The 13809-nt window shown below is 43.3% G+C and overlaps 1 protein-coding gene across 1 annotated transcript in view; it reads right to left on the bottom strand.

Annotated features, from left to right (window-relative positions):
* Nucleotides 1-13809, bottom strand: part of LOC310793649 (sarcoplasmic/endoplasmic reticulum calcium ATPase 2) — a gene marked incomplete at its 3' end in the record, with an annotated part of 71901 nt that overhangs the window by 17504 nt on the left and 40588 nt on the right. The window contains exons 12-17 of the mRNA XM_083655495.1: nucleotides 11451-11553; nucleotides 9165-9296; nucleotides 8783-8908; nucleotides 7367-7588; nucleotides 4376-4487; nucleotides 924-1165 (exon numbers count right to left, since the gene is read on the bottom strand). Of these exons, the coding sequence (XP_083511621.1) occupies nucleotides 924-1165; nucleotides 4376-4487; nucleotides 7367-7588; nucleotides 8783-8908; nucleotides 9165-9296; nucleotides 11451-11553 (937 nt within the window). The remainder of the gene's footprint in view (nucleotides 1-923; nucleotides 1166-4375; nucleotides 4488-7366; nucleotides 7589-8782; nucleotides 8909-9164; nucleotides 9297-11450; nucleotides 11554-13809) is intronic.

The following is a 13809-nucleotide window of genomic DNA, read 5'->3' as shown; positions in this document are numbered from 1 at the left end:
ATTAATAGTGGATGGGTTGCGGGCGGTTGAAACGATGCATCATTAATGAGGGAAAATTATATTAATTACAGTCTCTAGTAGTCTATGAACGTATTTTAAGCTACATTTTTCATCAGGCACATTCTTAGTCACCTATTAATTGTAAGATCCCCAAAGGACCCACAGCAGTGGTGAACGTAAACAAAACAATAGCCATGTGCTAGGTCGCTAGGCTCCACTTTTGGTCCATATAATATGGTCAATGATGTCACCCTCAAAGAGGAGTCTCTGCTGAATACGTGTTTGAAGAGAAGACGCGTTCATTTCCCATACAATGAGGCAATCCAATAAACTAAACTTAAAGCTATAGCGTTAGCCGAGTAAAAACTACATGAGGGCAAGTGGTGGACTGGACCTAATACAGCATGGAAGTTTATTTGGAGTCTTGGACTGCAGCGATCGCACCAACGGCAGCAGAAACCGTAAGTTTGCTCCTTTTATAGCGTTGTGAAATGTCGGGTGCACAGCGGGCGCGGATCTATAAAGAGTATGAAATAATTTGTGTGGATTTATGGCGGGCGGACGGTTCATGCATACACGCGGATTAGGATGGCATAAAAGCTCATCCGCGCATCTCTAGTCTGTATGTATGCATGTCTGTGCTTCACATATCTGCTATTGGCTGCTCTTTGGTGCCTAAACAGCAGCTGGGAACCCGACAGGGTGGGAACCCGACAGGGTCCAGTGCTGGGAACCCAGACAGGGTGCAGTGCTGGGAACCCGGACAGGGTGCAGTGCTGGGAACCCGGACAGGGTGCAGTGCTGGGAACCCGGACAGGGTGCAGTGCTGAATTCCGTGCAATTCGACCAGACAGACAGAACAATACCAGCCAACAACACTGTGGCGTGCCGTGTGGTGAACAGTGAGTGGAAGTCGTGCTCACCATGGCGGTGATGTCGTCGAGGCTCTGCAGGTACTCCACAATGCGGCTCTTGTGCGCGGGCTCGACGCGGGCGAAGCAGCGCACGGTGCGGCAGGCCAGGCGCTGGAGGTGGGGGGGCAGCTCGTCAAACTCCCTCCCTGTCAGCCCGCCCCCCATACCCCCGAGCCCCTCCTCCTCTTCCTCCTGCTCTGTGATGATGCCCACCCGCCGGCAGATAGACAACGCTGTGCCTTTGTTGTCCCCTGGAGGCGAGAGAGAGGAGCTACAGTTACAGTAGGCACAGACAGCTAGACGTGAAGGGGCCAGAGCCCCCTGGAGGCGAGAGAGAGGAGCTACAGTTACAGTAGGCACAGACAGCTAAAAACTGGTCCATTGGAGTGAATGGAGATGTCGGGACTCTTCTATCTACACGGCTCTGAGCTAGACGTGAAGGCGCCAGAGCCCCCTGGAGGTGAGAGAGAGGAGCTACAGTTACAGTCGGCACAGACAGCTAGACGTGAAGGGGCCAGAGGCTTGGGAGCGTGCAGCCAGAGGCTCAAGGGACTTTCCCAAAGGCACCTTGTTGTGCAAATATCTGTGTTTGGGAACGATCAGATGTGATGAAGTTGGAAAGTGAGCAGAGTGTTTTGGGTGTGCCCTCTCGTCTCGTGGACTGCTTCACTTTGCTGATCACCAGGGCTAATGAGTTTAACCTTTTCTTTAACAGGTTTGACTCAGGAGCCCAATTTAGTATTTGATCATGCTTTTTATCTGTATTTGTATGTACAACTGGAAGCTGCTGTACAAGAGAATTTCCCTCAGGATTAATAAAGTATCTATCTATCTATCTATCTATCTATCTATGTATCTATGTATCTATCTATCTATCTATGTATCTATCTATCTATCTATGTATCTATCTATCTATCTATCTATCTATCTCTCTATCTATGTATCTATGTATCTATGTATCTATCTATCTATCTATCTATCTATGTATCTATCTATCTATCTATCTATCTATCTATCTATGTATCTATGTATCTATCTATCTATCTATCTATGTATCTATCTATCTATCTATCTATCTATGTATCTATCTATCTATCTATCTCTCTATCTATGTATCTATGTATCTATGTATCTATCTATCTATCTATCTATGTATCTATCTATCTATCTATCTATGTATCTATCTATCTATAGTATCTATCTATCTATCTATCTATCTATCTATCTATCTATCTATCTATCTATCTATGTATCTATGTATCTATCTATCTATGTATCTATCTATCTATGTATCTATCTATCTATCTATCTATCTATCTATGTATGTATGTATGTATCTATCTATCTATCTATCTATCTATCTATCTATGTATCTATGTATCTATCTATCTATGTATCTATGTATCTATCTATCTATCTATGTATCTATCTATCTATGTATCTATGTATGTATCTATGTATGTATCTATCTATGTATCTATCTATCTATGTATCTATCTATCTATCTATGTATCTATGTATGTATCTATCTATCTATGTATCTATCTATCTATGTATCTATCTATCTATCTATCTATCTATCTATGTATCTATGTATCTATCTATCTATGTACCGTAAACTTTTTTCCCGTTTTTTGGCCTTTTTTGCCCCCTGCGGCTTATATAACGGTGCGTCTTATCTATGGATTTTTTCCACAAAAAAAAAAAAATCTCTCTTTTTTTAGCACTCTTTCTAACTATAAATCCACTTCTGTTTTAATTTCCTCTCTTGCCCTCTTTTAACAACATAACATAACATAACATAACACAACACAGGTAAGCAGAAAGAAAAAGATGAAGCAATCACGCCATGAATGAGGAAATGACTCACCTGCTGGAGGCTGGAGATACACGCTTGGGCTAAACTTTTACTCCGTGAAACACTATCGATTAAGTCCGACATCGCTCAGAGGTTTTGAGCAGCTTGAAAACAAGTTTGAAAACGTGCAGAAGTCCATCCACTCACTCACTAAAGAAACTAAGGCAACCGTGAACAGAGTTTATAATGCGGAAAAGCGCACTGGAGGACAAAAACAACACAGTGAGTCCGAAAATGGATAAAATGCAAAATCGAAACCCTGCACACGCAGGTTGATGACTTAATCAGCAGGAGTAAAAGAAATAACATTCGCCTGATCAATGTAAAAGAGGAGCTGAGATCGGTGACATGGACGCTTTCGTGGCAAAATCCTGTGTTACATCCTGGACCTGAAGGAAGGCGAGAAACCACCAGAGGTGGACAGGGCACACCGGGCGCCTCGGCCACGTCCAGACCCCGGCCTGCCACCGAGGGCCATCTTCATCTGCCTACTCCGCTGGCCCGACCGTCAACTCATCCTCCAGGCTGCGGGGAAGAAGCCCCTCACCTGGGAGGGTACGCGCTTTTTCGTCCGGGCAGGACCTCTCCGCGTTGGTGCAACAGAAACGCGCAACATACAACAGCATCATCGAGTCAATGGATATCGCTTTGGCGTACTGTACCCAGCGAGACTCGTCATAACCAGACCGGACTATCTTTAGCACTCTTTCTAACTATAAATCCACTTCTGTTTTAATTTCCTCTCTTGCCCTCTTTTCACCACACCGCGGACACTGTGTGCCCAGCGGCGGAACAAGAGCTCAAAGTGAAACTGCCGAATATCTTTTGAGTTGGACTGGTCAATAGTATTGTGAGTAACTAAAATAAAAAAATAAAAAACGGAATTCTCTCTTCTTTAGCACTCTTTCTAACTATAAATCCACTTCTGTTTTAATTTCCTCTCTTGCCCTCTTTTCACCACACCGCGGACACTGTGTGCACTGTAAAAAAAACAAAAAATACCACAATGTGTGATTTTGTCTGGGGATTAGTGACCTGACTTTTGTTTTGTTGAAATGTTAATAAATGGGAGCTTCCCCAAACAGCGATCTCTTTCCCGACATTCCTCTCTGTGCACGAACCCTTTCATATGGTAATTAAACATCAAAACACCCGCGGCTTATAGACCGGTGCGGCTTATAGAAGAAAAAAATAGTCACCTTTGAAGGTGCGGCTTATAGACCGGTGCGTCTTATAGTCCGGAATTTACGGTATCTATGTATCTATCTATCTATCTATGTATCTATGTATCTATCTATCTCTCTATCTATGTATCTATCTATCTATGTATCTATCTATCTATCTATCTATCTATGTATCTATCTATCTATCTATCTATCTATGTATCTATGTATCTATCTATCTATCTATCACCAGCCAATCAGAGTGATTTCTCTCACCGACGAGCCAACGCCGTTTCAACATGTTGAATGTGGGCCTGGTGTGTGTGGGGCTTTAGGGAAGAGAGCTTAGTGGTGAACAAAGTCAAGCTGACTTTTGATTGGCTAGAACAGTGTGCCTGTGTGTGTGTGTGTGTGTGTGTGTGTGTGTGTGGCCAACCCACCTGTGATCATGATGACCCGTATGCCAGCCTGCCGACACATTCGGACCGCACCAAGCACCTCTTTCCTGGGGGGGTCCAACATCCCAACGCAGCCCACAAACGTCAGGTCCGACTGGGGAGAGAGAGAGTTACAACCTTTTACACTCACACTTCTACAATATTGAATGAAAACATTACATTTCTATATGATCTAGTATCTACATTTCTATATGATCTAGTATCTACATTTCTATATGATCTAATATCTACATTTCTATATGATCTAGTATCTACATTTCTATATGATCTAATATCTACAGTAGGGCCTTTGGTAAAGACAGAGAAGGAAGAAGCAGAGAGTTTCTTACTTCCTGGACGGTATGTGTTTTTAGAGGCTGATACAGATGCCGATAAGCAGACGCACACAGAACTCATGTATAGGCCAAAAACTAGGGATGCACGATATATCGGCAATCATATCGGTATCGGGAGATGTCATTTTTTTTTATCATATCGGTCCGATGTTGCTATGTTAATATCGGTTATTGGCCAACATTTTTCACATTGAGAGGAAACAATGCGTTAAATATATGATTCATGGGCTTTTCCCAAATGTTTTTGAAATAAAGAAATGCATTACTTTTTCAAATGCACAGTGTTTACATGTGTTTTTCAGTATGTACAAAATTTGATTATCACAGAAATGGGTTTTTATACAGATCATATCGACATTGTTATCAGTTACCGGCCATAACAGCAATGCTAATATCTGTTATCGGTATCGGCCAAAATGTTCATATCGGTGCATCCCTACCAAATACCAGAAGACAAAACAACATAGATAGCAGGGTCAGGGATCAACATGAACCAACAAATCAGACGTCTTGTAAACAAACTGCATCATATCAGAGGCCTGTACTACGAATGTTGTATTAGAAGATCCAGGATCTGTCCCTTGATCTGGTTTGTCTAAACCAGATCAGCTCGATTGTAGTTAACTTGTACTACGAACGTCGATTGGCACTCGTTAACTCGAACCAGGTTTTTCTAATCAAGCTGACAGCGCGTGCACATGAAAATGCCCGTGCACTGGAGCTCGTGCCCGCAAAAGAGGCGTGGTTTTTAACAACTGCCAATCACAATGCAATATGGACTGCTCCAACTCTGACAGCGCCAGACACGCCTATTTCCTCATTCTATGAAACCGCAAATAAAAATCTGCGTTGGATATTATTACTGTTCCCGAATGACTGTCTAAAGTGACCACTTTTATCCACACAAGTAATTTATTTGAAGAGCGGTTTCGTAGGCTATCTACAGCTCTCTATCTACAGTCTTTTGTGGAAGCAATGTGTAATCTATCTCAGTCCAAAATCCGTATAGACCATTTAGGCTCAATGACTGATTGAATAATTCCTATAGGCTAATCAATAAAAAAAAAGAATGATAATACAATAAAAAAATGCTTCTGAACTGAATCGACACGGTACGTGCGGGCATAGATTTCATTTATAAAAAATAGCCTATTTTGTGGCCAATCACATTATGAACAGCTGAGTTGACACGGCAGGCACACCCATTTCCTCGTTCAATCATGAAAGCGCAGTGATCAGAGTTTTAGCGGATATTTAATGTAGCCTGTCAGAATGAAAATCCGCGTTGGATAGTCTGCTGAAAGACTGTCTAAAGCTGACGCTTGTATTCACATCAGTCATTTGATTTACTTTAATCAGCGATTTCTGTTTCCTACAGCAGCTTTTTGCGAGTGTAAAAATGTAAATATGTAATCTCAGTCTATAAATTTCCACAATCTGTAAGCCTATTTAGACCATAGATTTAGAAACGCATGCTCAATGAATAAAATAATGATATCCTAATAGCCTATAAAAGAGAAAACTGCTGAACTGAATTGAGACGATGCGGGCATAGTTTTCATTGATAAAAACTAGCCTATTTTGTGGTCACATATGGCTATTGTAATGTCAGCAGAGTCGCATATCTCCATATTTCATATAATGATGCTGGAAATATGAAGTTCAATCACATCATACAGGCCAAAAGCAACACAGTTGCAGCTGCAAAATGCAGGAGTCGCCTAGATATGAATCATCTTAATATGGGATCGCCTGTGTGCAGGTGATCCCATATTAAATTGCTTAGATGTAGTAGGTATGACCATTTCAATTCCAACCCAACGTCAGTCTCAGCTCCGTTGCGCACACGGCACCGTGCGCTTTGGAGACGTTTATGTAACCTTTTTATGCCGGTTTAGTGATATTTCTCCACTCACTATTCAGCTGCGATCGATCAGCGGGATCAAACAACGTATCTAGGCTACTTGAGAGCACAAAAATGAATATATAAAAACATATTCCAAAGTGGTAAGTAGGGCTTAATTAAAATAGCCAACAAGTGCAAGGCTTTAGTCCTTGATTAACATTAACATTGATTAACATTACTCATTCAACATTACAATTCGTGCTCCTTCCTAGATGGGAAACTCGTCCAGAAAGGGGTTGGCCATTTTTCCAAACTGCTGATTCGATTGGTTCGTGGGCGGTGTATTTAAGGTTTAATCTTATCCTTGCAACTTAACCTGCTGCGGACCAGGTTAAGTGTGAAGCATAAGTTGCTATGGAAATATATGTCGGTAAGAAGTTAACTTGCTTTGTAGTACGGCCAAACCAGGTTTAAACCTGAAGTTACCTCGCTAAACCACTAATCTTGCTTTGTAGTACAGGCCCCAGATGTCTTGTAAACAAACTGCATCATATCAGACATCTTGTAAACTAACTGCATCATATCAGACATCTTGTAAACAAACTGCATCATATCAGACATCTTGTAAACAAACTGCATCATATCAGACATCTTGTAAACAAACTGCATCATATCAGACATCTTGTAAACAAACTGCATCATATCACAAGTGGACAACATGAACTGGACCGTATGCCTTAATAACATATCAGTCCCATATGTAGGCAATAGCATCATCATCATCTTCCTCACCTCATAGTCAGCGAAGCCGGGCGTGTTCTCCAGGTTGAGGCTGCGGGGGTCGGGGGGGGTGTCCCTGGTGGCCATGGCGAGGCAGCGCAGCGTGTCGCGGCCCGAGCCCCACTCGCGCACCGTGGAGAGGAGCTTCTCTCGGACCGCCAGGCTCAGAGGCACGCGACCAGAACCGCCCACCCGGATATGAGTGCAGCGCTCCAACACGCTCTCTGGAGCTCCCTGAGGAACCACGGAGGGAGGGGGAGAAGTTAGAAGGTTTTTTACAAAAACATTTTCAATTAAAAATGCCAGACTTTTTCCCAGACCTTCATTTGTTTTGATGTTGTCTGGTGTTTTTTTTTTTTATATATATTTTATTTTACTTTTTCAGAACATAAAGAAAACAAAATAAGAACAGGAAAAAAGAAAAGAAAAAACATATATACATACATTCAACATTACAATGCTACAAAATGTCAAAATGTGCTTACAAAACGATTAAAATATATATATATATATCTATATATATATACTGTGCAAAGGATCCAAAAGAAACTCAAATACCACTTTTAGCCTGATCAAAATAGGTCAGGAACGGGTCCCAAATAATGAGAAATTTCCTTAAAGAATTTGACCTCTGGAACCTAAGTCTCTCCATACGTATAACTGAGATCATGTCTGTCAGCCACAGCTGAAAAGAAGGTGGAGAGGAGGACTTCCATTCCTTCAAAATTAGTTTCTTGGCAACCGTCATTCCCTGTGTCAGAGATTGCTGCACGGCCGTTGGGAGGAGCAAAGAGGACTCCGAGCAGCCGAAGATGGCGAGTTCCGCCTCCAGCTGGAGGGTTATTTTGTAGGCCTTAGAGTACCAGTCAAATATTTTGGCCCAGAATCCTGATAGTGAAGGGCAAAACCAAAAAGCATGGGACAGTGTGCCCTCCGACACCCGACACCTATCACATAGTGGTGAGACCGAAGGATATATCTTGTGTAACCTATGTTTGGAGTAATGAAGACGGTGAGCAACTTTAAATTGGATAAGTTGATGTCTACTATTAACTGAGCAGAGCTGGACGATGTTGTCTGGTGTTTAATAAGATCTACGCAGATCTGCTAACTAGGTCGTATCACCGTATAGATGAAGATTATTCTTCACAGCCACAAATACTGTATCAGAATAATGTGAGATGATTGGCAGGCGTCCTACACGCTTTCCATTTTAAAACTGGAAATATTGATGCTTCATCACCGTTACACAGTGGGGCATTTTAACATGGGGGTGAACGGGAACGACGGGACTTCTGAGCCCTGCCTCAAGTGGCCATTCAAGGAATTACTGCTTTCAGGGTTACTTCCTGGTCCTCGTGGGAAAACCTGGTGCCTTGCCCACTGGTAGGAACCCTGAAGGATGGGAGGGAGTGGTGTATCTCTCACCTTGACAAACATCTTGGCTCCAGATGCACACCTGGTGAGTTTATTGGCTGAGCAGAAGACGGACATGGACTTTCTGTCTCTGGAGAACTCCAGTGTCAGCTCCTTCCTCATCAGCTGCTTGATCACCTGGAAATGGACAGAAAAGGATACAAGTTTTTTTTCAAACCCAAAGAGTCTTTATTGACACAACATACACAAATTCAAACATACAAGCACACACATAACAAAATATTACACCCAACTTTCATCAAACGGTTTTGCAAGTCCAAGACAAGCGAGGGTAGTATCAATGATCCCGTATGTCAGTTGAGAAGTGTGATGAGTGAAAATGCATGAAATTAAAGCCTACTGTCCACCAGATGCAGTACGGCTGCCGACTTACAGAGCAGCAGGCTGTGGCTCTCTCAGATGGACTCAGTCCTCTCAGGTCCGTGTCGAACACGTTCATCTTCTCCACCAGGCAACAGAGAGCTGTCTCTGTCGCCTCCCCCACCTTCTCATAGACACCCTTTGACTGGAACACACGCACGCACGCACACACACACACACACACACACACACACACACACACACACACACACACACACACACACACACACACACACACACACACACACACACACACACACACAGGAAAGAGAGGTCAACATGAGTTGCATCATCATTGACCAAAAAACAGTTGAGGACAAGTCAAGTGTTTTCTCGCTGTGCTTACAGCATAACAGCATAACCGCCAAAGGCACATGACTGCGTTTACATGGACTTGAGTATCCTGGTTACTGTCGGGGTTTTGGAGTATCCCGTTTTTGTGTTTGCTCATGTAAACATCATATCCCGGTTTCAGAAACCTGGATAAGCCCTTATCCCGGTTTTGAGAAAGCCGGTTATGCTAGCTGGAGTACTCCGAAAGAACCCGGGATACTGCTGCATGTATACACCTTATCCTGCTTTCTGACCGCAGCAGACTACCTGCGCAGGCGCGGCTTCAGCCAAGTCTCACTTCTAGAGCGATGAGGAAATGGAGTTTTGCAGAGTTGTGTCTTTCAGTGATGAAAGAATTAAATGCTTGGCAGCTTAGATATGATTAGATATGCTGCCCTATTCAAGTCTGTAGTATACAGACTACAGGACTAAGGTGTTGTGACTAAAATGAAAGCAAGAAGCCGCGCACTGCGCGCAAACGGGGACAGAACACCATGAAGACGGAAACCAAGGGAATCCCACGTCTTGGCCCAAAAAACATCACACGCACCCAATATAAGCGAAAATAATAATAATAATAATAATAATGACCCTGGTTTGTATTGTAACGATCACAGGCGCCTGCGCAAATAGCATGCAGTGATCAGTAACCAGGATACTAGTACTGATCATGTATATAATACAGGGATATGAGTAACCTGCTTTCTCTCTCTTCCATGTAAACGCCATATCCAGAATATGATCAAAAGCAGGATAAGCCTCATAACCGGGATACTCAAGTCCATGTAAACGCAGTCATTTTTTTTTCCTCCATTAAAGCTATGTTCACACAGAGATATTTATTTTTCGCTCTGTCGCTTGATTCAACCCTTTGGAATCGCTCTGTCGCTGTGTTTAAATCGCTCGTCAACAGGCACACGAATTGACGGACATGTGGGGGCTATAACGTTACGCAATGTCATGATGTTTGTCGACTACGAGCCACCGTAGTTGTTTACAAGCTAAGCCTATCAGCATGCTCCTAACGCGAGCTCTATACCGGTAGTACAGACTTCACTTCATGTCAGCTGTCAGGCTGTCAATCAGCTGTCAATGCGGTTTGTTGCCACACAATAAACCAGCGGTTTGTTCCAAGCCAGAGTGATCCTTGACTCGCTCTCACACGGCAGCCAATCAGCGTTGAACAGCGAGCGACTGATGGCAGCGTAATTTCGCTCGAGTTGGGATATTTCATCTCGGGCGACGAGTGTATTCTCGCCCTATCACTCTGTCTCTGTCGCTCGGACGCCCAGCGATTTTTCTCCCGGGCGAATATACGCTCAATCGCTCGTTTGCATTGACTTTGTATGTAAACTCGATGCCAGCGAAAAACTTTAATAGGTAGGGGTGAACGCAGCTTAAGATACAATATCTCTTCTTCCAGGGAGTCCTACATGCTGACTTCCTACATGCTGACTTTCCTATCAGATTGAGTATCAACTTTAGTACAATAATGCAGAATTCCAGAGCTCTTGGACAGTCACAAATTCCAACTTCCTGCTAGGAGAAATAATATGGAGCGGCCCTTCAAGTCAGTATTCCAAGTAGGTTACCTGACGTCAAGGCAACATGGCAGCTTCCAGTTTAAACACTACAGTTTTATTTTTTAAGGTAACATGTTTGTAATCCTCAAAATCCACTTGCGTTTGATTTTTCAACACTACATTACCTTACATCCGTGTTGTAAATGGTTGAAGATCTAAATGAGAAATGTAAAGTTGGCCTTATAGTACAGTTGCTACAGTAACATTCTATGCTACCAAATGAGCTAATAGGTGTTGCATGGGGAAAACGGTTTTAAATCGTGTGGGTGTCCACGGAGCTCCCCTGTCTTTCCAAGATGACCACTGGAACACAGCGAGGAATGTCTCACACACAACTCCACATTTTCTACAGTATCTAGTGCGGCCATGTTTGTAGTCCTTACCTCGTTGTAGTCCAGCGAGGAGTCGTTGCACAGGGCACAGATGGAGGCCATCTCCACCAGGCCTTCATACTGACTGCACGTCACCACAGAACCATCCTTATACCTGCAGGGGGCGCCACAGAGAGGTAAGATGGACGGTTGGGAGAGGAAGAGAGAGGCTAGGCCAGGGCCAGGCCACCTTTGACGTAATAAAAGACATTCAAATTCCGGTACATTGGTAATATCGTCAGTAACATCATCAGTGATGTCATTATGTAACATTATGCTGACTTTTTTCTCAGATTTTATATGAAATGAATTTAAACTGAGCTGATGAAACTGAGCTGATGTTTTGTTATTGTTTTTTATTTCGTTTTAGTTTTTCTGTTGTCGTAACAGATTTTCTTTTCTTTTTTCTTTTCTCATGTGAACCGTATAATGCATTCGTATTTCACTTGTAAAATTGAAAACGTAATAAATATATTGTAAAACTAGAACGACCGCAACGCGGACTTATGCCTCCGCCATTAGTTCATTCTGGGGTCCAAATCGCCATTTGAGGCAAATTGGAAGAGATTCCGTCAAGGCGCTCCTGTGATGTTGCGTTACAGAGCTTGGAAATTGGGTGTGTGAGAGGTCACAGCGACCTTGAACTTTGACCACCAAAATGTAATCAGTTCATCCTTGAGTCCAAGTCGGTGTTTGAGACAAGTTTGATTAAATTCCGTCAAGGCATTCCTGAGATATCGCGTTAACAAGCTTGAAAATGGCGTTCGAGAGCTCACCTTGACCTTTGACCTTTGACCACCAAAATCTAATCAGATCATCCTTGAGTCTAAGGCGATGTTTGAGGCAAATTTGATGAAAGTCCGTCAAGGCATTCGTGAGATATCGCGTTAACAAGCTGGAAAATGGCGTTTGAGAGGTCACAGTGACCATGACCTTTGACCTTTGACCAGCAAAATTTAATCAGTTCATCCTTGAGTCCAAGTCGATGTTTGAGACAAGTTAGATTAAATTCCGTCAAGGCATTCCTGAGATATCACGTTAACAAGCTTGAAAATGGCGTTCGAGAGGTCACAGTGACCTTGACCTTTGACTTTTGACCACCAAAATGTAATCAGTTCATCCTTGAGTCTAAGTAGATGTTTGAGGCAAATTTGATGAAATTCCGTCAAGGTATTCATGAGATATCGCGTTAACAAGCTGGAAAATGGCGTTTGAGAGGTCACAGTGACCTTGACCTTTGACCACCAAAATGTAATCAGTTCATCCTTGAGTCCAAGTCGATGTTTGAGACAAGTTTGATTAAATTCCGTCAAGGCATTCCTGAGATATCGCATTAACAAGCTTGAAAATGGCATTCGAGAGGTCACAGTGACCTTGACCTTTGACCTTTGACCACCAAAATCTAATCAGTTCATCCTTGAGTCCAAGTCGATGTTTGAGACAAGTTTGATTAAATTCCGTCAAGGCATTCCTGAGATATCGCGTTAACAAGCTTGAAAATGGCGTTCGAGAGGTCACAGTGACCTTGACCTTTGACCTTTGACCACCAAAATCTAATCAAATCATCCTTGAGTCTAAGTCGATGTTTGAGGCAAATTTGATGAAATTCCGTCCAGGCGTTCCTCAGATATCGCGTTAACAAACATCGTACGGACGGACGTACGGACGGACGTACGGACGGACGTACGGCCATACGGCCGTACGGACGGACAACCCGGATCCATAATGCCTCCGGCCTGGCTATCGCCGGCGGAGGCATAAAAAAGAATAAAGGAAAGAATTATTGTATAACATCCTTTTTTGAACAGTGGCCGGTAGATATTCTATATGGCCGGAATTCTGGAACGTTACCGGCCGCAAAATGTCTAGCGGAATCCCTGGTACCAAGTTGCTCAACTGTTATTGGAGCACAGAGCGAAAAGGGGTGGGACTTAGGAAAGGTCAATTCATGTTTTTGCATTCAGATCACTCCTCCCTGTTAACTTTTGTTCCGTGCGAGTGTCCTTGCAGATGGCGTACAGAGTGCACACACTCCTACACACTACATGCTGCCTCTCAGAGTGCACACACTCCTGATACTACATGCTGCCTCTCAGAGTGCACACACTCCTACACACTACATGCTGCCTCTCAGAGTGCACACACTCCTACACACTACATGCTGCCTCTCAGAGTGCACACACTCCTACATACTACATGCTGCCTCTCAGAGTGCACACACTCCTACATACTACATGCTGCCTCTCAGAGTGCACACACTCCTACATACTACATGCTGCCTCTCAGAGTGCACACACTCCTACACACTACATGCTGCCTCTCAGAGTGCACACACTCCTACATACTACATGCTGCCTCTCAGAGTGCACAC

The sequence above is a fragment of the Poromitra crassiceps genome (genome assembly GCF_964638095.1).
Source record: "Poromitra crassiceps genome assembly, chromosome: 19".
Classification (NCBI taxonomy): Eukaryota; Metazoa; Chordata; class Actinopteri; order Beryciformes; family Melamphaidae; genus Poromitra; species Poromitra crassiceps.
The sequence above is the reverse complement of the archived record's forward strand: the minus strand, read 5'-3'. Positions and strand labels throughout refer to the sequence as shown.